The 23,682-nt window shown below is 38.4% G+C and overlaps 1 protein-coding gene across 1 annotated transcript in view; it reads left to right on the forward strand.

Annotated features, from left to right (window-relative positions):
- The window catches only part of fndc5a (fibronectin type III domain containing 5a), a 140,408-nt gene that overhangs the window by 114,784 nt on the left and 1,942 nt on the right, over positions 1–23,682 (forward strand). Inside the window, exons 4-5 of the mRNA XM_039740715.1 lie at positions 8,791–8,880; positions 9,877–10,036. Of these exons, the coding sequence (XP_039596649.1) occupies positions 8,791–8,880; positions 9,877–10,016 (230 nt within the window). The 3' untranslated portion in view covers positions 10,017–10,036. The remainder of the gene's footprint in view (positions 1–8,790; positions 8,881–9,876; positions 10,037–23,682) is intronic.

Below are 23,682 nucleotides of genomic sequence, written 5' to 3' on the forward strand. Positions count from 1 at the left end.
TTCTCGTAACTTGTCATTAAAGCAGAACATCGTAAACTAAATTTCATCTTAAAATGAATATTTAATTAACTAGATTTTCTCAAACCCCACCGTAAGTTATGTAGCACATTAAATGCTTTGTGTTAAATGTTCCCTGAGCCATGTTAATCACTACGTGCCTCTTAAACTGACTTCCTCTTGCACTAAGAGGAGGCGCAGGCAGCACACAGAATACATTCATTTCATGATATTCCTGCTTCCTGAACATTTAGAATGCTAAGATAAGTACTTGATATAATTTTTATGATGAAATGCATTAAAAGCATGTATTAATCATGTGGAGGTTGCACTACTGCCTCGCAGCAAAGGGGTCCCGGGTGTTCCCTGCTTTGAATTTGCATGTTTTTCTGGTGGGTTTACTGGGCGTGCTTCAGTTTCCTTTTAAAGTCATGTAGGATGTGGGGTTTTGTTATACTATATGCTATATATGTTGCTCATATCCACCCTGCGATATGTTGGCACCTTGTTCAGGATTTGCTCCTGCCTGCCACACAATGCTTGTGGGATAGGCGCAATCCTGAATGGATGGCATAATTAAACATGTATAATGAAGATTTTTTTTAAAGTTCTGAACACTCAGTGGTCTAAGTTTATAACTAATTTTAATTTCACAAAGACGTTTATCGTGTGGTGATTGATTATGTGGAGAAAGAAAAAGGAAGGATAGGAACTGGGGTTTGGTACGTCAGACAGACAGCATGCATGCAATAAAGAAAGCCCACTGAGAAGAACATCCATTGAATTCCGTGTTCGTGTCTCCAACCACCAGATCACAAACTCAACATTTATACAATATTTAAGTTAAACTCATTCATACACCCAGTTTTTTGAAGCCTTGTCACACCTGCCATAAAGTTCTCTACACTGAACATACACCTGGGGACCCCTTACTGTGGGGGAGCAGCACTACTGCCTCACTACCGTGCATGTTTAATACATGCTTTAATGCATTTCATCATGAAAATGATATCAAGTATCTATCTAATAAGGCATTCTAAATTTTCAGAGAGCAGGAATATCATGAAGTGAATGTACAGTATTCTGTGTGGCAATCCCTGCCTGCGCCTCCTTTTCGTGCAGAGGAAGTCAGTTTAAGAAGCGCGTAGCGATTAACAACTGGGTCGGGGAACACAACACAAAGCATTAAAGTGCTACATTAACTTATGACAGGGTTTGAGAAAATCTAGTAAATTTGACAGCAGGTAGCAGGTGTTTTTCTTGGAATGCAGTGTTCTTCTTCTGCCATGCAAAGCACTTTTTCTTATGACCAAATAACTCAATTTTTGTCTCTTCAGTCCAAAGCACTTTGTTCCAAAATGAATCTGGCTTGTCTAAATGAGCATTTGCATACAACAAGCGACTCTGTTTGCAGCATGAGTGCAGAAAGGGCTTCTTTCTCATCATTAATATTGTTGATGCCTTCAGTCGTGAAAATAAAGAAAACACATTGAATGAGGAGGTGTGTCCAAATATATATATATATACACTGAGTATACTTTATACATAAAATATATGTTGTCGTACCTTGCATAACTGAATAACTTTTATGGCACAATAACAATTCAATACATTTATGGTCACTACAGTATTTGGATTTAATAATCTTCATGTGGGAAAAGACTGACTCGCATAAATAAGTAGAGCCGAATAATGCAGTGAAGGAGGTAGCACATTTCCTCATTTTTCAGTACTTTTCCTCTGTGAGTAAGTTCCAAAACTGTCCAAGAGCCCCAGACTTCAGCTGAATGTCATCCTGTAGTGTCAAAATCTCATCCTCCACTGTAGAGGAGTTTTAGGTGAAACAGCGTTGCAATTTCTGATGCGAGTGAATCACCCTCAACATCTTCCCTAAATGGATAGCACTTAAATGCAGCGATTGGCTCAAGTAACGCCGAGTCTTGAAACCGTCTGTCAAAGTCTGACAGGCAATTTTCAATCTGCTCTGTAGCGCATGCCGTCAAGTTGCACACACGCATACGCTACAGAGCAGATTGAAAATTGTGTCTCCAGCTCTGACGCGAGGTTTTGGATGTTCCCCAAATATCACCCGGAACGATGCTTCGGTGTGTCTGCCTTTGCTTTTGAATTCAGCCGTGTGAAAAATGACGGCTGTCTGATTCACTGCGATTTTCGTTCCCTCTCCTTTCTCTTTCTCAGATCGCTTTTTGGAAGGAAGTCAGTTTCGTAGTTTTTATGAACAGTTCAAAAGTGCCTTTCCACATTTTCCTTCTTTGGAATAGCAATGATAGATTGACAGATCAGACAAACACACTTCAATTGTGACACTGTGAGAAAAAAAAATCCTCTTCCAATTCCACATCCAGCCCATACCCTCCCCAAACAATTTTTTTTTAAATCCCTTCTTTAGTCGATATAAATTGGAAGGCTAACTAGATCACAGCCGGAGTTTTGCAGTAGCTCGCGCGTTTGATCATGCATGCAGGATGACCAGTGTGTTAGAAGAAAAGAGATCTCAGACTGGCTGCCATGTATGTCAATCAAGTGGGAGGATATGTGATAGACTAATGTTTAAAAAAAATTTTTTTTGAATGCAACGCAATCTACCTGCACTACATTTGCGATCTACCAGTCGATTGCGATCGACGCATTGGGCGTTTCTGCCCTAAACCATTATACTGAACAATCTTTGTTTTCAGATCATTTGAAAGTTGCTTTGAGGATCCCAAGCTGTCACTGTTCATAGGAGAGTCAAAGGGAAGCACAACTTGCAATTGACCACCTTAACTACCTTTTCTCATGATTGGACACACCTGTCTATGAAAGTCAAGGCTTAATGAGCTAATCCAACCAATTTGGTGTTGCAAGTAATCCGTACTGAGCAGTTACAGGCATTCAAATCAGCAAAATTACAAGGGGACCCAAATGTTTGCACAACCAGTTTTTCACATTTGATTTAATTTCATAAAACTAAATACTGCTTCACTTAAAATCTTTGTTCGGAAAAAACCCCAGTACTCAGATATTCCTAGGAAATGAAAGGCATACCACTGTTATCTTTTTTGTTGAAAGAAGAGTAAATTATTATGCAGGCTGAGAGGGGTTCCCAAACTTTTTCATGACTGTAATTCTTATTAGAATATTATCAGTGGAGAAATTTACAGTGGTAGTGCACCCTACTACTCAGTATCTTAATGTAGGTAAAAGACATGGGGCGGAACAAGAAAATTCAGTAGTGATTTAAAAATAGAAAAAAGGTTTTGTATAATAAATCTTAATACTTTGAAACTGTGAAATACACAAATTGCTGTATCTTACCAAGTTAAATTTGCAGCTCAGCTCTAGCAGCAACCTAGCCTGCCCCTTTTCATAAATGTGGGACAGCTTATTTATTGCAATATGCGATTACTCGTATGGGCATATTTAAATAAATGTGTAGACGTTTCACTGCATATTGTACTCTACATTTAATTTATATGTGACAAATAAAATTTGATTTTCTTTGATGCCCCTTGTGTAAAGTGTCTTGAGATGGTGTTCAAATTTCAAGTTGCTACATGTATGCATGTCCTGTGGTTACTAATTACAGAACCCTAAAAAATTACTCAGACCCCATCACTATTTTACATTTTGTTGTGTTGCAGCCTGGTGTTGGTCATTAAAATTCTCCCCCATATCAAGCTACACTAAATACCCCAGAATAACAAAGTGAAAACAAGATTTTAAAGATTTTTGCAAATGTATTCAAAATAAAAAAACAGAAATATATCCAATTGAGAAGTATTCCGACTTTTGTTGAAGTACCATCGACAGCAATTCTAGCCTGGTATCTTCTTGGGTATGACATTGCAAGCTTCACACACTTGGATTTAGAGATGTTCGGCCATTCTTCTCTGCAGGACCTCTCAGGCTCTGGGACATTGGATGGAAACTGTCAGTGAACAGCAGTTTTCAGGTCTCTCCAGAGATATTCGATTGGGTTCAAGTCTGGGCTCTCAAGGACATTCCCAGAGATGTCTCTAAACCACTCGTGTGTTACGTTTGATTTGTGCTCAGGGTCAGCGTCTTGTTCTAAGGTGAACCTTCTGTCCAGTCTGTGGCCCACAGCGAACTGCATAAGGTTTTCTTAGGACACCTCTGTCATTTGTTCCATTCTGCTTTCCCTTCACCTTCTCTAATCTCCCAGTCTCTGCTCTCCTCATGGTTTGGTTTTTGCTCTAATACACATTGTCATCTTTTAGACCTTCTACAGACAGGTGTGCTCTGCTCCGAATCATGTCCAATCGTCTGAGCGGATCACAGGTAGATTCCAAACAAGGTGTAGAAACTTCTCAAATGCATCGGAGCCAGATTTCATGGTAAAGGGTCTGAATACTTGTGTCAATGTCACATTTCAGCCTTTAATTCTTAATAAATTAGCAAAAATCCTAAAATTCAGTTTCTGCTTTGTCATTATGGGGTGTTGAGTGTTGTTTGATGAGGGCAAAAAAACAATTTAAAATGATTTTAGCACAAGGCAGCAACATAACAAAATGTGAGCAAAGTGAGGGGGTCTGAATACTTACTTAAGGCACTATATGTGCTGTTACTTACAGGTAAAACAAAATGACCCTAATAATCCCAAGAAACCAAATAAAGTGAAGCTTCTGTTGCAAACTATACTAACTGAATAACTCCTTATTGGTTTTATTTAAGAATACATGGAAAATAAAGTCCGTACATGCAATGTAATTATTATTATTGATTTAGAAAAGATGGAAGTAGTGAGCTTTGCTGCAATCAGAACAACCCACTTTCTTGTGCCGGTGAAGACTGTGTATTTCTATTTGAGAAACTGTAAAAGTGTAACAGAAAAGGCAAAATGTATGTGTTGGAAAGAGCACACGTTAATAAGGATAAAAGCACTAATGCTTTGTAGAGCAGTGACCTGACCACACTGTCATATGAAAGTGACATTAAACATCATTTCAGTAATTGCGAAAACGGCTTCTGGTCAATTGTGTCTTATATATTTTAGATTCACATTACACTTGAATGTTTTGTCCATTTTACATTTCAGTTTAGCACAGAAGGTCTTAGTGGGTTTGATCATTGGGTTACTACCGAGGCCATGTGTACTTAATATACACTGGGTGAGGTATTGTGTTTATAAAGAGCTGTAAAGGATGGTTTTACTTTACTTAAATTAGTTAATAGTTAAAAACGAAGGCATCTGAAATGGAGTGTTAGGCTCTTAAAGACCTAAAAAAGACATTTTGTATTAGGTCAGTCAGACCATTCCTTGGTACACCATGAAGAAACACTTATTCGTATCCTCTGCTACCACAACCTGAAGTTGTAAAAACATTCATCACACCCTAGAAAAAAACAAAAAAAAAAAATCAAGAGTTGTGTTTTTCAGGGGGCTGCACATGAACATAATGTTCAGTGCGTTGGTATCACGCTTATGTTACATTATTGGATGAATCCAAACTAACAAGATGTTGGCGTGTGCGCGAGTGCACCTGCTGATGGACTAGCAGCTCTTTCAAGCATGGCTCCTGTAGTGTTCCTGGAATTGGTATCTCCTTCCTATGACTCTGAACTGGATAATTGTTTTAGAAATTGGATGGATGGGTGTTTTGCACGTCAATAAATACACAATGTAAGTGTACAAACTTGAAAAAGAGAGGGGCCCAACAATACACAGTCAGCACACTAATAAGTGGGGTAACCTATCCCAGGGCCAAGGTATCTAAGTCATTAACAGACAGAGTAAGGCCATGGAGGTACTGTATTTGAGACCTAACCTTATCAAAGGTTCTTCAAGCCCTATGGTGTGTAATATTCCAGGGACCTTCAGACTGCAGAGTTTAGTGGGAAGTCTTTGTATAGTCAGGTCTAAGGGTACAGTTTTAAGTCTGGTATCCCCCTAGCAAAACACGTAGTCTAGATTCAAGATGAGAGCTGAATGACTGTTCACTTGCACCAAGACCAAAGATTCAGAGGAAGCGAGAGAAAGAGAGAAGGGACACCAGAGAAAAGGCTTTTATGATATGGCGAAGGTGGGAAAGCAGAAGAGATATTCATTCCAAGGACAGCAATTTCACCTTGTATATGCAGACTCAGTGGGCAGCAGGGTTATGATTCCTACTTAAATTTTTATTTATTACTTTATGCTCGTTCTTTCCATTGAGCAATCTGTATGTGAATGAGTATGTTTATCATTTATCATAATCAATATTTCCAGATGATAACATGCCTAGATGACAATCTCTTGTTAAATGGTTTTAAATAAATCTCAAATTGTTATAACACCGAATGGCGGTGCAGCAGGCAACGTCTGGCCCCAGGTCATGGCTTGAGGATCATCTGTGCTAAGTTTACATGTTCTTCTGAGGTTTGTGTGAGCTTCCTAGAGCACATCTGAGATGAGTGAATATGCCGAGAGCATGTCCTGCAAAAGACTGGCTTCTCAACTAGGCTCCTGTTGGGTTAGGCCTAGTGCTCTACAGCAATGTTTTGAAAATGGTAGGTTCAGAAAATGAATGCTGATTGCTAAGTGGCACCCTGTGGTAGAACAAAGTAGCAAGACAAGGGCCCTAGTAGCATATGAATACAGAATACATAGATGGAATTTATTTCCACACTAAAAAAAATATAAAAAGTTAAAAATTCTGTCAGCTGAGGCTCTTTTCAAGTTACTATATGCTCAAAACATAAAATTTCATGTTTCTAACTTTTCTATGTTTTAATGGAAATTATCCACTTGAACATTATAAACAAGACTTAACAAGTAAAAATTAAAAGTGTATAAGAAGCACTGCAGTTACATAACAGTGGATTCAGAAAGTATTCAGACCATTCCATTTTTAATACATGTTGCAGGCTTGTTCTAAAATCATTTAAATTCAAATTAAACTTAAATTTCTTCCCCACATCAAGCAACAAGCAATACCCCCGGATGAGAAAACAAAAATGGGATTTGAAAATGTTTGCAAATTTATTAGCATCCTTAGTGTTACTTTTTTCTTCAAAAAACATGTAAAAAGCGCTGCATTTTTGGCTTGAAAAACGACTTTTTATTAAATCTCATCTTTCTACTGCAAAAATGTGCAAAACACTTATAATAATAATAATAGTAGTATGAACATCACAATGCACGTGTGTGAGCGACGTGTCACTTTCAGATTCACCGATTGTTTCAATCTCACGGCCTGAAGACAGGTTCACTTCGTTATCACTGCTGATGAGTGCCACTTCTTACAAGATGCCATTATGAGGCTAGGACAAGACAAGTCTACACTGTTGCCCAGGTAACACTCGGGTCTGATGCTTACACAAGGCATGCCTATTCTGTTGCCAGAGTAATGCTCGGCACCAACGCTGTTAGCTCTTTTACAGCCTGAGTAGTCTTTGGGCGTTACGTGAAATGTGTCTATACCGTTGCTGGAGTGACAATTGGGAATAATGCTTATAGCGCTCTTTTTATAGTCCGGGTGATGCTTGGGTCTAATGCAAAGAAAGTTTAATAAAAAAATGTAAATATCATATTGGACACAAATTTTCAGATCCTTTATATAGTACTTCGTTGAAGCACCCTTGACAGCGTTCACAGCCTGAAATTTGTTTGATTATGGAGTGACAAGTTTTGTACACCTTGATTTGGGGATTTTCTGCCATTCTTCTCTGCAGACCCTCTCAAGCTCCATTAGGTTGGATAATGGCTCTCATTGGACTTTTTCAGGTCTCTCCAGAGATGTTCGATTGGGATCAAGTCCAGGCTCTGGTTGGGCAACTTAAGGACATTCCCTAAGCCACCAGTCTGTTGTCATTGGTTTATGTTTAAGGCCATAGTCCTATTGGAGGGTGTACTTTTGATTCCAGCAGACTTTCATGACCCTGTGTTAGGATATAGTGGGTTGGATAATGACTGACTGACTGACTTTTGACCCAGTCTGAGGTCCAGAGCACTCTAGGTGAGGTTTTTGTTAATGACATCTCTGTAGTTTTCTCCTTTCATTGTTCCATCAGCCTCATCTAGACTTGCTTCAGTCTTTTCAGACCATATTAATGAACCATGCAATGTATGTTCCACATTGAAGCAATCAAGTTGAAGAACTGATAGACAAAATCATAGCATATGACAACCATTTTCCTGAAAGGACAGAGGGACAAAAGAAATATCACAGGCTTACCAAATGACAAATATGAGCTCCGTAAATAGGCTGAAGCATGTATGAACGAATCCACCCACGGGCATATGGACAGCAAAAAGACAATGGCCTTTGCCCAACAGACCACCAATAAAAAACTTCAATGTCAGTGGTGCTGTAACTATCAAGTGGAATCCTTTAGGGTTTGGGTGGAAAATGGGAAATTTTAACAGCTTTGCTAATTGCTATGGGCAAAGAGTAGAAATGGCAAGCAAGCTCATGTCAAAGTAGCACTGGTGTAGATGTACTATCCCTACATTTCCTCCAGAAGCTAGAGGTTTTATCCACAGCCTAAAGATATGAATTCAGTTCAGTATGCACCTCTAAATTACACTGATGTGGAGATGAGAAAATGTGAGATCTAAAGGAATGTCTATATGAAGTTGTACAAATTAAAATGAAATGCATTTAAAGTTATCCAGACTTAATTTGGATTAACCTGCTTAGCTCTGTGAAGTTGTATCATAGCTTAATGTGCAGTGTCTGCCAATTAATTACCAAGAAATTACCATGAAAATCGAAGTTCTGTGAAAATCACTCTCATTATTCTCTAACTTAAGGCCACTTAACAGCACCACTCTCTGTTTTATTATATTAGATGAGGTGACAATGAAGGAGGTCGGAAAGAGCACTCAGCTGAGAGCAGGCGAAATGATCATCATCGTTGTTGTCTTAATAATGTGGGCAGGTGAGTCCAGGTTAACTGATCAATCTTCTCTGGCTTTGGAAAATGCTGTTATGCACAGTTGTGTCCGATATTTGCCTAATGTATTTTGATTTTGTCATTTACCTTTGGGTACATTTGAATTGAACCTCACACTCTGGATCATTTCAAGAAATAAGGCTCATTATGTTGAGAACCATGACACATTCACATAAAGTACCAACTGAGACAATGGCTATGCACAAAACCCAAGTAACAGAGGACTAACTGCACACGTGAGGTATTGCTATTAAGACATTTTAAGGAAAATGCTTCCAGAGAGACTAGAGCTCTGAAGAGAAGCTTTGTAGGACTGATTTTTCTTGGGCAGGCAAGATTGTTTGTTCTTTCTCCCTAATGTAAAACCTTTGAAGCTTGTGGGAAACTCTGTCAAGAAAACCAACTTGGACCTTGCGGGGTTTATTAAACAGTAAATGTAAATGGACATACGTTGCAAAATATTTTAAACATTTATTTTTATGGAGAGATTTACAATTGGATTATATTTCCTATAGCTGAATGACTGCTCTGTGGTGGGCTGGTGCCCTGCCCGAGGTTTGTTTCCTACCTTGAGCCCTGTGTTGGCTGGGATTGGCTCCAGCAGACCCCCCGTGACCCTGTAGTTGGGGTATAGTGGGTTGGATAATGGATGGATGGATGAACGACTGCTTCTGTTTATTTTATTAAAGTCTTCATACAGTCTTTTTTAGTATGTGTTTGATAAAAAAAAATCTGTCACAAGATTTAAGTATTAGATGAACTGAATGAAGTAATTTGAGGTCACTTTTAAGTATGTAAGACCACAGCTATACGGTCAAATGCACTGCAGAATAAAATGAAAGGCATCTTTTGTTGAAAGGCACTAGAAGTTTAGTTTAGTTTACTTTTCTAGTGTGAAAGGTTCCCTTCAAAGAATTACATTTAAATTAACAGGTCTCATAATTAAATGAAAAGCTAAAGCAATTAATATCTTTTGTGCAGGTGTGATTGCCCTTTTCTGTAGGCAATATGACATCATCAAAGACAATGAACCAAATAACAACAAGGATAAAGCCAAGAATTCATCTGAATGCAGCACACCTGAGCACCCAACTGGTGGGCTCCTAAGGAGCAAAGTGTAAAAGACATCATGCAAGTGCAGGTAGGAACTTCTTATTCTCTGTATAGCACATTTGCTCTAAGACTTGCTTACTCTCAGAATGAAACAAAAAAATGATTACAATTAGTCTTAGTAAATTTTATATGAAATTCACATCTTACAATAGAACTGTTGTGTCTAATAATAATACAACAGGTGATGTATAAGCAAATGATTAAAAAAAAAAAAATTAATTTACACAAGGGCATTATTGGTGCTGGGTAAAATCACCACGATTGGCAGCTAAGCATCCCAGTACAACACCATACAAATGCAAACTGGGGTCCTGATCCAAATCCAAGTAAGCATTAAGAAACTCCTTCAGAAAGGCAGTAGTCTGAGGAAGGGGAGGATCAAAGTGTAGTTATCTTCACAGAATCTCACACATATGGAAATTTGGGGCTATTTGGCTACTGAAGGGTGCTTATATTGTGTAGTCGTGTGGCCTCGAGCTGAAGAACAGCACTAGGCTAGTCTTAAATGAAAAGACACACAATTGTGATAGGATCTCCACAGCATACCACTTTGTAGTCAAACTGACCAAAGAAGAGGTCACCAGATACTATAATCCAGATGTCTTAAATATCTTTAAAACAGTCATCCTGCACACTCAGGAAAACATTTTTAAATGAAGCTGGGGTTGTCAGTAAAAGTATTAAAATTGTTAAAAAGTTGGTGTACCTACAGACGTTGATTCACCACCAAGGCCAGCAGAGAGGCTGAAGAACATCCAGCAGTGGTTCATTTCAATAGGTCAATTATAATTAACTAGACAAGAGAAGGGAGTCGAGGGCAATTGTGACAAAGACATCACGGAGGTCAAGATGCCACTGCATGGGGGTGGGGGGGTAGAGTCAAGAACTCTTAATAATTCAAACAAAATGATTGCCTGTTTGGTGTCAAGTAAAATGATCAAAAGCAAAGGACTGTTTAGTTTTAGAAAGTGAAGGGATGTGTGGACAATCCAAAGACAGACCGCAGTGAGGACATTCTGCATAAGCAGTAAGGCAAGACTCATTCCTATCACATGAACATTAAGTTAATCTCTGTACTTTTGGGAGACTGTAATCCAGAAAGGAAAGATACAATTAAACATTTGGCAGCAAGTCACTAAATAAAATGAGCTCTACAAATTTAGATTTAAAATTCGAGGAATGTCAAGATTTAGCTTCTTTATCTTTTGTAAGATTGATGACAGCAATTACTGGTTTGTGAGCATAATGAAGCAACATACCAACAAAAGCGCGATAGACATATGAGCCCCGACAAAACCGGGACGGACAAAATTGCGAGAGAGGCCAAGAGAGTGGGACGTGTACGTGCGCATTATGTACACATTATGTGCTAGGTTATAACTGTTATAACTGCTGATGACATGCGCTAACAAATAATTCAGTCGAAGGTTGGCATAACGTGTCATATACAAAGCGGAATTACCAGCAGTCAGGCAGCCAGCAAGTCTAAATACGCTCAACTACCAAGACGTCTTGCTGCAATTCTTCCTACATATGCAGGGCATGATCTTAAGGACTGTCTGCGTGCCGTGCTCATGGCATGCCGCATCTCATAATATTGACTTCTAAAATAAACATTATTATATATGCTTTAAACTAGTAATTCATATTTAGTGAAACTTTAGCAATTTTGTCGGCACAATTTTGACGCCACGTTTTAATCGGCACTATTTTGTCGGCGCTCATATGTCTATCGCGCAAATGTCGGGTCACAGAGAAGATGGGTGGGTAGAAGGTCTTGCATGAAGGTCATCAAGCTGGAACATGAGAGCAAAAGTGTTTGTAATTATTAAGGTACTAGCAAAAAATGACATAAGCAGCATTCTTCTGCTTTTGATCTTAACATTTAATTAGCAATGCAGCCAGAGGAAGATTGTAAAATGTTGTCATTTCTAGCTATGCTGGAAAAGAAAAAAAAAAAAAGGTGGCAGCCACATTCAACATTTGTAAAAACTTGGTTCCATATTTGTGAATTTTTCCTTAGGTACTCCTATATCCATTCACATCCTGAACGTGTGCAACATTATATGAACTGACAACTATGTGAGTGCAAGTGCCCTGAGATGGACTGGTGCACCATGAGGGGCTGGTTCTTCACTTACGCCTCACGTTGCCTGAGTGGGTTCTGGTCATTGGAACCCGACTTGGAAAAACAATGAACAGATATCAGACAGATACATCAATAAGTGGCAGTTTTAAATTGACACAGTGGGCACCTAGAAACAGCGTGGCAGCTCATCCACAATTAGTTGCCATTTTTGTACCAAATATTGCTAGGATCAACAAAGTAATGGGCACATAATTCTGAACTATGGCATTGTATGAAACATTTATAGCAACTGTCAACATCAAAGTCTTGAGGAAAAAGAAAAATACAATGTGTGATATCCTAAAAAAAAAAAAGTGTCAGCCTCGCAGTGGCCACTACTTCAAAACCTTGTTTTATGACCTTTTCTATGAAGTGATTTATTATTTTATTGTCACTGCATAAACAAAGATATGGTCTGGAGCATCCATAAAGCAACATATCCTTTCACATACAGTGGAAATAAAAAGTCTACACACCCCTGCCAGAATCGCAAATTTTGTATAATAAAAAAACGAAACCCACATAAATTCGGTCTGAAGTTACTCCACATGCAGTGCAAAATTGAAATCTGCACAAAGAAGGTGAAAACAAATCAAATCGTTTAGTGAAAAAAGAAAAATCTGCATTTTTCAGGCCATCACAACTTTTTCTGATTGGGGGTTGCTAAAGGAGAATATTAAGACAGTTACAGATACAATCACATAATGTTTTATTTGAGCATAGGTTGTTAACACCATAATGAAATATCAATTAATTACTGTAAATAAGGATTATGATTTAATAATACCACACTTTAGTAAAGAGTATTCATTGTTACAGCAGTGCTTATTGGCACAGAATGTGAAAGTATTGTCGCGGTTTCAACTGAAATATTCAGACACTTTACCTAAATTTGGAATTTCAGATGCTCCCTTGAGAAGATTTTCCACTGGTGCTGCACTACCCTACATCCTCCACATATTTTTTTCAGTTATATTGAAATTATGTAGAATTCATGTCAGCAGAAAACTCAGCATAAATGGGGCACATCATAATGAAATTAAATTCAATCCACTTTTACCAGTTCAGTTTCAGAGTCTGCATCTTGCAATACATAACAAGATAATTAACTGCTGCTTCAACAACAACAACAACATTTATTTATATAGCACATTTTCATACAAACAGTAGCTCAAAGTGCTTTACATATTAAAGAATAGAAAAATGAAAGACATAATTATAAAAAAATAAATCAACATTAACATCGAGTAAGAGTAAGGTTCAATGGCCAGGGGCAGAAAAAACAAAAAAACTCCAGACGGCTGGAGAAAAAATAAAATCTGTAGGGATTCCAGACCATGAGACCGCCCAGTCCCCTCTGGGCATTCTACCTAACATAAATGAAACAGTCCTCTTTGGATTTAGGGTTCTCACGGAAGGGCTTGATGATGATGATGGTCACGTAGACTTCTTCCTTTTAATCCGTCCATCATTGTTGGAGCATCATGAAGCTTTGAGTAGGTGGAGGTGGCGCAGGCCACCACCACAAAGAAACCGGAAAAAGAAACAGAAAAGAGAGTAGGGGTCAGTACCGATTTTAGAGCCACCATGAATAGTTGTTATGATGAATTGAACATACAGAGTATCAGGATTAAGTTAAATTACGATTAAAATGAAGTTATAAAAAGGCCATGTTAAAGTAATGTGTTTTCAGCAGTGTTTTAAATTGCTCTACTGTATCAGCCTGGCGAATTCCTATTGGCAGGCTATTCCAGATTTTAGGTGCATAACAGCAGAAGGCCGCCTCACCACTTCTTTTAAGTTTTGTTCTTGGAATTCTAAGGAGACACTCATTTGAGGATCTGAGGTTACGATTTGGAATATAAGGTGTCAGACATTCCGATATATAAGATGGGGCGAGATTATTTAAGGCTTTATAAACCATAAGCAGAATTTTAAAGTCAATTCTGAATGAATTCAATTATACAGTCAGCAGCAGGAGGAGAGGGATGTGAGTGTGAAGAGTCTCTTTTAGAACCAAGGAGCACAAGCAACTAGAAAGCGACACTTAATGCAAAATAAGAGGTGCCGATGCACCCTCAGCTTCCAGTGTGTTACTGCTGAACAGTTGAAGCTAACAGACATCCATTTTACAACTCTCTATTATAATAAAAAAAATCTTGTGATAAGACGAGACTAATCCTGCAATGAGGCATGACTTTTTGAAGAGACTTTTTGGAAGGAAGTCCGGTGAGACATGAGATTCTTTCAAGTCACGCCCTACTTACAACTATTTTTAAACAAGGACCACGGTCATCAGGTGCATTCCGGCACTTAACTTGGACAGACACAAATCCATTAAAGGGCTTACTTATGAACACACACACTTACGAAGATCCAGTTTAGAATCACCCATTCATCTAAATATGGCAGCGAGAAACAACAAAGTCATACGAATTAAAACGAAAATTGTCGATCAAGTACACGGCAAATTGGTTAAATGCATATCAATAGACTATGCTGAAGCAGTTGGTGGTGATCATGCAGAAGATGAAAACATCAATATCCCATAGAATATCTACAAGCACTGTTGAAAGAAGGATGTATCATAATGTTATTGCGCAATTTATGTACGAGTGATGGACTATGCAATAGAACAAGATTAGCTGTATTCAAAATTGGTCTAAGAATTCCAACATGTAATATTTTAACAGGCAACAAGGTAATGTAGAACATATTCTGCGAATAAAATTGGGCACAAAAGGAGATCTTGATATGCCATTCATATTAAAATGTTTACAGTTTCCCGTGAGAATAGCTTTTGCTATGACAATTAAATCACAGGGACAAATATTCAAAAAAGTCCATTTATGTATTAAGACAGAAAGAAACAGTATTCACTCATAGGCAGTTATACATTGGGTTGTCACGGAATCAAAATTCAATGCGATCTTGAAGAAAAGTTTGTTCCAAATATTGTTTTAACTGAAATTTAAAGTAAAAGTGAAAATAATGCATATGTAACAATTCCTATGACAATAATCTCTTTAAATTGTATATCTGGTTAACCAAATCCGGGGGATGGCGAGCGAAGCCCCCTAGTATTCAATAAGTTAATTTATCACTAACAAGTTTCAATAAAATGCTTATAAATGTGCTTCTGCATTAGTGAAAGCTTTATTATGCTAAGCCAGTATCCATATACCTTGGGGAGAAGCACTTGCTGCTTGTTTTTGAGGAACTAGCAAATGGGTCTGTCCCTGCTGTCATCATCAGTTGCTTTCAAAGCCTCGACTTTCATGTGCCTGGCTAATGGATATGATTCAGTGAAAGTGCCACGCTCCTGTAGATACTGATGCTTTATGATAGCGTCTGTCTCACTGCAGGTCAGTCAGTTCAGCTGAGCATTTTGGAATGATGACGATGATGATGGCATTATTAAGAGGTATGTCTTGATCCATTCATCAATGAAATGGTGACACTAATCAATTTTCAGACATTTGGACAACCACTTTAGTTAACTTTCAATGTGACTTTAATAATATATTTTAGTACATTATGTTTGCAAGCATATGACTGGATGACTCAACATGGGGAATATTTACTAGTATACTAGTAACGCAATGTTTTTTTTCCAGGGATAGTTTTGATAGAATATGCTTTTGTCCAGCATTGGTCACCCTAGACACCTATTTTATCAGAAACTTTGACGCCTCTGTTCTGCCTAAAAACATGAGACTAAAAGTTTCCCATCTGTCACATAAAACTACATGCAGTAAGTAATTAACATGGGTGGAGTATTTCTGAAGTTTGGAGTGGGTCAGAGGTGTTATAGCGTCTGTCCTTTCTCAGCACCAATAGGATTTCCTCAGCAAGGACTTGTCACCAGGTCAAGATGGCTGCAATAGATTACCAGTAAAAAAGTAAAATGTGTACACATGAAATGTAAAGGTTTTTGTGTACAACTGTAAGGAAGGAATTTCTATTGCTTTCTGACTTGTGGCCCCGTTTTACTGCAAGCTTGTACTGTTAAAGGCACCCTGAAGACTGAACTACTCCAGTGAAAGAGACTGAAACGAATATAAAAACAGTGCAACTACACAGTGGTCTGAAAACAAGGATTCAACAAATGAAATAATCAATTCATTCTTTATATGAATACAATGTGCCGTCAGATATAATCCGTTAATTTCCTGTGCACAAAATAGCTGGTCGTCTCGGTGAAATTTCAGAATCATTCAAGGCACAATGCCCAATGTGCTTTTCATAACAAGTGCCCTAGGATGGCATGTACTCTAGCAAACAAGCGAGTTATTAAAATAATAACACCAAAGTCAGGGTTTAGTTTATGTAAACGCATTATTTCAATCTTCCGTGTTATTGCCATTCTTTGAGGATAAAGAACAGCAAGGTTAATGTCTACTGAAATCTTCTTTAATGATTTTATTGTGATGTTAATTGTAGTCTGTCGTCCTCCCATTTTCTTAATTCAAATACAACACACATATTACTTTTGCAACTCAATATCTGGTTTTTCCCTTACCACACATTTCATCATTGTTAGGTTACTTAAATTCTTATGTGTTATATCATCTCAAAAATATTTTTTTTTACTTAAGTTTTGTTTGTACTTGCATGTTATTTAATTTTGTAAAGTGACCCTGGATATGCGCTATATACACTCACTTAGCAAATTTTTAGGAGCACCTGAGCACCTGCTTTTCTATTCTATTATCTAATCAGCCAATCCTGCCAAGAGCTTCAGTTAATGTTCACATCAAACATCAGAAGGAGGAAAAAAATGTGATCTCAGTGATTTCAACTGTGTCACAATTGTTTCTTAAACCAGCCAACCTGGCACTATTTCTGTAAATGCTGATCTCATGAGATTTTCACACACAACAAATTCTAGAGTTTATTTTACGAAAAACAAAACATATTCAGTCAGTGGCAGTTCTGAGGATGAGAATGCCTTGTTGATGAGAGACTTCAGAGTAGAATGGCCAGACTGGTTCAAGCTGACAGAATGGCTACAGTAACTCAGATAACCACTCTGTACTGTGGTGTCCAGAAAAGTATCTAGTAATGCCCAACACACTGAACCTTGAGGTGGATGGGCTATGACAGAAAAAAAACATGTCGGGTTCCACTCTTGTTAGCCAAAACAGAAAGCTGCTGGCACAGGCTCATCTAAACTGGATAGCTGAAGACATGTCTGATGAATGTCGACTTCTGCTGAGGCACACAGATGGCAAGGTCAGAATTTAGTGCCATAGACACGGTGAAGGCTGGGTGTACAGTCCATGCTCGTGGTGGTGTAAGAGATGTTTCTTGGCACATTTTGGGCTGCTTAATACCAATCAATTATTGCCTGAATGTCACAGCCTATTTGGAATATTGTTGCTAACAATGTGCATCCCCTAATGGCTGCAATTTACCCATCTTCTAATGGTTACTTGCACCATGTCACAAAGTAAAAGTCATCTCAAACTAATTTCAAGGACATGACAATCAGTTCCGTGTACTTCAGTGGTCTTCCGTCGCCAGATCAGAATACAACAAAGTCGCAGCATGTACAGTGGCATGCAAAAGTTGGGGCACCCTTGCTTAAAATGTCTGTTACTGTAAACAGTTAAGTGAGCAGGGTGCACAACCATTTGTAAGCCACTGTACATGAAGATGACAAATCTGTATTGTGTGATGCAATCATGTTAACATGGACCAGAATGTCAGAGGAATGTTTCCACCATCAGGCAGGATCATGCCATGAAAAATGGAAGCTGCTTTGAGAGCAAAAGGAGGACCTACTCAGTACAAGTATATAGTCTGCCTAATAACTTGCTCACTGAGAGTAAAGGAAACTTAAAATCTTATAATTATAATTGGTCTCGTCCGATGCGAGAGATGGACGTCTGAAGTGGAGCTCCGCTAGCAGCGGTGTTATTTTTCATATTATTTGCTTATTATCCTGAGATATCCTGCATTTATTCAACCCAAGGACATTGCTACATTATATATGTAAGCATATATAAATATGGCCAGCAAGAAAGGGGGTCCGAAAGAAAAGAAAACTAAAGCTGTACCCAAGCCAAGATCAGGAAGCCCTAGTTCAAGATACGGCATTTCAGAGAGAGAGCTGGAACAGCTAGGCGAAAGTACAGACTCTTCGGGACCAAGGTCCGCTACATCGTCGCCGGCTGAGAGTGAAAAGGGGAGCGAATGTAAGATCGGGAGTGCAGATCTCGATAGCTCGCTGATCGGAGAACCCTTGAAACTGGAAGGGGCCTTACAGTCCGCGATCTCAATTACTCCACGCGAGCCGGGAATAGCGGGAGCACTGGCTGCAGTAGAGTCTGACGCTTCACCCGCGGTACAAGAAGGCACAATTAAAATGTCTAAACTGGAGGTGATGCTCGCTGAGATCGTACAAGATATAAAGAAAACCGAGAAGGCAAATGAGAAAGCAAGGGCAAAGGCACATGAGAGGCTGAAACAAGAGTTGCTGGAATTGAAACAGGAATGGCAGCAAGCAAACGAAACGCAACGGCTGATGCTGCAACAGGCAAATGAAAGGCTGCGACAAGAAATGCAAGTGGAAATCCGACAGGTGCTGGGTAAAATTGAAACGCTTACTGATCAATTGGAGGATCTCAAGGAGACATTCACGACTAGGATTGAATTAGCCAAAAATTTAGCCACCAGTGCTGAAGAAAAAGCAGAAAATGTCAGCTCCGAATGTAAAAAACTCGGAGAAAGACTGGCTGCTTTGGAAGATGGAAGTAGAAGGTACAACGTCAGAATTGAAGGTCTGCCTGAGAATCGAGAAAGTTCAAACCCGGTGAAATTCGCTGCTGAACTTTTTTCAAAAATAATCGGGGACGACTTTAAAGCAGAATCTGAGATAGCAGCAGCTTACCGCGTACGCAGTAATGGCACTCCTCAGAAGCAAGGAAGATATTACATTTGAAAATAACCACATTCGTATCTTTCCTGACTTCTCTCCAGCAACAGCTAATAAACGCGCTGCCTTCTACAACATCAAACAGCGGTTACGGCAAGCCAGCGTCAAATACAGCCTCTTGTATCCGGCAAAACTGAAAGTGGAATGGCAGGTCATTTCTATGTCTTCGCTAGCAAGGAAGAAGCAGAAAAGGATTAAGAAAGCTGATCCCGGACTATTCTGATACATAATAGTGAGTCATGGCGGATTAATAATCTACTGTCTGATCTATTCGTTTTAAAATAAGGGTTTTTATCAGCACATATTCTCATTTGTTCTCATTATTACTTAGTATTACTAGGGCGCTATCTGTTTATGTTTTATTGTGCTTTTTTTCTTTTTTTTTTTTTCTTTTTTTTTCTTTTTCTAATTACTTCATCTTTACCCTAAACAAGACTGTTCAATATCATACCCTTGGTTTATTGTTATTGCTATTACTGCATTAAGACTTGTTATGCTTATTTTGGACACATCTTTAACACCATCACCCGGGTTTATTATCTGGGTGTATCATCTTAATGCACTAAAATTGCTGAAGACTATATATATATTTTAAGTGCAAAATTCTTTTTTTTTCTTTTTTAAAGACTATATTGGTAACAGATATCTCTATCTTTTAACCCTAAAGCGCCGCTGCATTGGGGCTTGTTTTGCTTTGGACGTGCTCTGTCTCTGGGTATGTCAGAGGACTGGGACTATGTGAAGTGGGTTTTAGCCTCACTTGGGGAGGCAAAAGGGAGGGTGGGGGTTAAGGGGAGAGAAAGAGAGCAGGCTTGATCTATACCTAATCTATCCTATTAATCTTTATAATTATAACTACCAACGTAATAATAAGCTGCATGGCAACAACTCTAGGGAAATAGGAAATTAAGACCTAAACTGTCTCACTTCCAGTTAAGACTATAAAATGACATCAAAAACTCAGAATCAGTGTCTCCATGATGGGACAGTTAACTTTGTAAGCTGGAATGTTAAAGGCCTGAATCACGAATTAAAGAGAAAGAAAGTACTTCTCACCTAACAGGTCTAAATGCTAAAATAGTATTTTTACAGGAAACCCACTTACTAAGCAAGGATCAGTTCCGCTGCAAAAGACTGGACTGGCCAAATGTTCCATTCTAGTTTTACAAAGAAAACTAGAGGTGTGGGAATTCTCATACATAGAACAGTACCATTTGTAGCATCAGATGTAGTATTGGATCCTGAAGGGAGATATGTAATGGTCATGGGAGACTTATCTAACTGTAAAATGATTTTGATAAATGTTTATGCACCTAATGTTGATGATAAGGAATTTATACAAAATTTATTTGCATCCATTCCCAATCTGAACACTCATAAAGTTATAATGGCTGGGGACTTTAATTGTGTTCTAAATCCACTTTTAGATAGGACTTCCTCCACAGGGGAACGCATCTAACACCGCAAAGATAATTACAAAGTTTATAACTGATCACAACTTATCAGATCCCTGGAGGTTTTTAAACCCAAATTCAAGAACATATTCTTTCTACTCACCAGTACATCATTGCTACTCAAGGATTGATTACTTCTTTATAGACAATAACTTCTTGCCTAAGATTAAATCTTGTAAATACGATGCTATTGTTATTTCTGACCATGCACCTATGATCTTGGAGCTAAAATTACTAAGCCCCATACACTCACCACGCAGATGGTGCCTCAACCCGCTTCTATTAGCTGACGAGAATTGTACTGAATTTATATCCAAACAAATCAAATTCTTTCTAGAGACAAATACATCCCTGAGATCTCTGCAGGAATACTCTGGGAAACTCTTAAGGCCTTCTTAAGAGGACAGATTATCTCATATCTTTCCCACAGAAATAAATCCGAAGCCAAGAAAGTAGCAGAGATAAAAAGCGAAATTACTAAAATAGATGAAGAACATGCCAGACTACCAAGCGAGACTCTACATAGGAGGAGGCAGGCTCTACATTCAGAATTAAACCTCTTGACAACTAAAGAAACTGAACAACTAATTTACAAATCCAGACATCATTACTATGAACATGGAGAGAAAGCTAATAAGCTTTTAGCTCAACAAATTCACAAGCAAGAAGTGCGCAATGCAATCTCGGTAATCACTAACACGAACGGAGATAAAATCATCGAACACAAAAATATAATGCACACTTTCAGAGACTACTATAAATCCCTATATACTACTGAGTTTAAAGAAGACAATACACAATCTAATGCATTTCTGGATACATTACAGATACCACAAATAGACGCTTTTAGTGTGGAGGAACTTGATAAACCTCTGCATTATCAGAATTACTAGATGCTATAAAGTCACTCCAAGGTGGAAAGCAGCAGGCCCTGATGGCTACCCTGCAGAATTTTACAAGAAATTCTCCGCTCAGCTAGCTCCCCTCCTATTAGCAACATTTACAGAAGCCAGAGATAACCAATCTCTTCCACAAACCTTTCGCCAAGCACTAATCACTGTTTTTCCAAAACAAAATAAGGACTTATTACAATGTGCATCATACAGACCAATTTCACTTCTGAATAACGACGTTAAAATACTCTCTAAAATCATAGCTAGAAGGATGGAGAAAGTGCTCCCTCGTAATATCACAAGACCAAACTGGATTTATTAGGGGCCGCACTTATCTTCAAATCTTCGACGCCTGTTTAATGTAATATACTCACCAACTAAATCAAACACCCCAGAAATATTATTATCATTGGATGCAGAAAAGCATTCGACATGATTGAATGGAAATACCTTTTACTACATTGGAGAAGTTTGGGTTTGGCCCAACATTTGTGCATGGATTAAATTACTGTATACTAACCCAGAAGCTTCAGTTTGCATCAATAACATTTGCTCAGACTACTTTAAACTAGAACGTGGCACTAGACAAGGATGCCCTTGTCACCGCTGCTGTTTGCATTGCCATTGAACCACTGGCAATACATTGTCGAAATACTGATCAGATAAAGGGGATTAGCAGAGAAGGACTGGAACAGAAAATCTCATTATATGCAGATGACATGGTACTGTATATATCGGACCCAGAAAATTCTGTGCCTGCAGTCTTAGCAGCACTCACAGAATTTCAAAAGATCTCTGGTCTCAGAATTAATCTGAATAAAAGTGTACTCTTTCCAGTGAATTCTCAAGCATATAATATTAGATTAGACACCTTTTATCATTGCAGAACAGTTTAAATACCTCGGGTAAACATCACAAGTAAACATAAAGCTCTTTATCAACAAAATTTCGCGTCTGCATGGAAAAAATTAAACAAGACTTGCATAGATGGTCAACCCTTCATCTCACACTAGCTGGAAGAATTAACACTGTTAAGATGAATATTCTTCCTAAGCTCCTTTTTATTTCAAAACATCCCAATATACATTAATAAATCATTCTTTAAGCAATTAGATTCAACAATAACCTCATTTATTTGGAATTCAAAACATCCACGCATCAAAAGAGCGACCCTACAAAGACAAAAGGCAGAAGGTGGCATGGCTCTACCTAACTTCCAGTTTTATTACTGGGCAGCAAATATACAGGCGATAAGAACCTGGACACAAATAGAAGAACATACACAGGCTTGGACCACAATAGAAGTAAAATCCTGCAGTACTTCTTTGTATTCCTTGCTTGTGCTCCAATAAACACACGCTATCGGCAATATACTAATAATCCAATTGTGCTCCACTCACTTAGAATCTGGAACCAATGTAGAAAGCATTTTAAGACGGAGAAGCTTCTATCTGTGGCACCTCTGCAAGAGAACCACCTCTTTCAACCTTCACAAACATATGCAGTTTTAATATCTGGAAAAATTTGGAATTAACTTGCTTAGAGATCTTTATATAGACAACGTCTTTGCATCCTATGAACAATTACATTCCAAATTTAACATTCCAGCTACACATTTCTTTCACTATCTTCAAATCAGGAACTTTGTTAAACAGAACCTTCCAGATTTTCCTCATCTTGCACCCTCATCCATGCTGGAAAAATATTGCTCAATCTCAAGGACTTAGACTCCATCTCTGCAATATATAAAATCATTTTACAATCCCTCCCTTTCAAAGATCCAAGAGGACACTGGGAAAAAGATCTCTCAATTAATATATCAGAAAAGGAGTGGAAAGTAGCAATGCAGAGAATTCACTCGAGCTCCATATGCGCAAAGCATACAATTATACAACTTAAAATTATTTATCGAGCACATCTGTCTCGACTAAAACTCTCAAAATGTTTCCAGGGCATGATCCAACCTGTGAACGCTGCAAAAGCCCAGCCTCACTAGGTCACATGTTCTGGGCCTGCACCAAATTAACATTATTCTGGACAAAAATTTTTAATTACCTTTCAGACAGCCTTGGACTCACAATCCCTCCTAACCCATTAACAGCTGTGATTGGGGTTCTTCCAGATGGGCTTAAAGTGGAGAAAGACAAACTAATTGTGATTGCATTTACTACACTGTTGGCACGCAGACTTATTCTGATAAACTGGAAGAATCCAAACTCTCCTCTTTTAAGTCAGTGGGAAACTGATGTGTTATATTAT

Source organism: Polypterus senegalus, chromosome 17, assembly GCF_016835505.1.
Source record: "Polypterus senegalus isolate Bchr_013 chromosome 17, ASM1683550v1, whole genome shotgun sequence".
Taxonomy (NCBI): Eukaryota; Metazoa; Chordata; class Cladistia; order Polypteriformes; family Polypteridae; genus Polypterus; species Polypterus senegalus.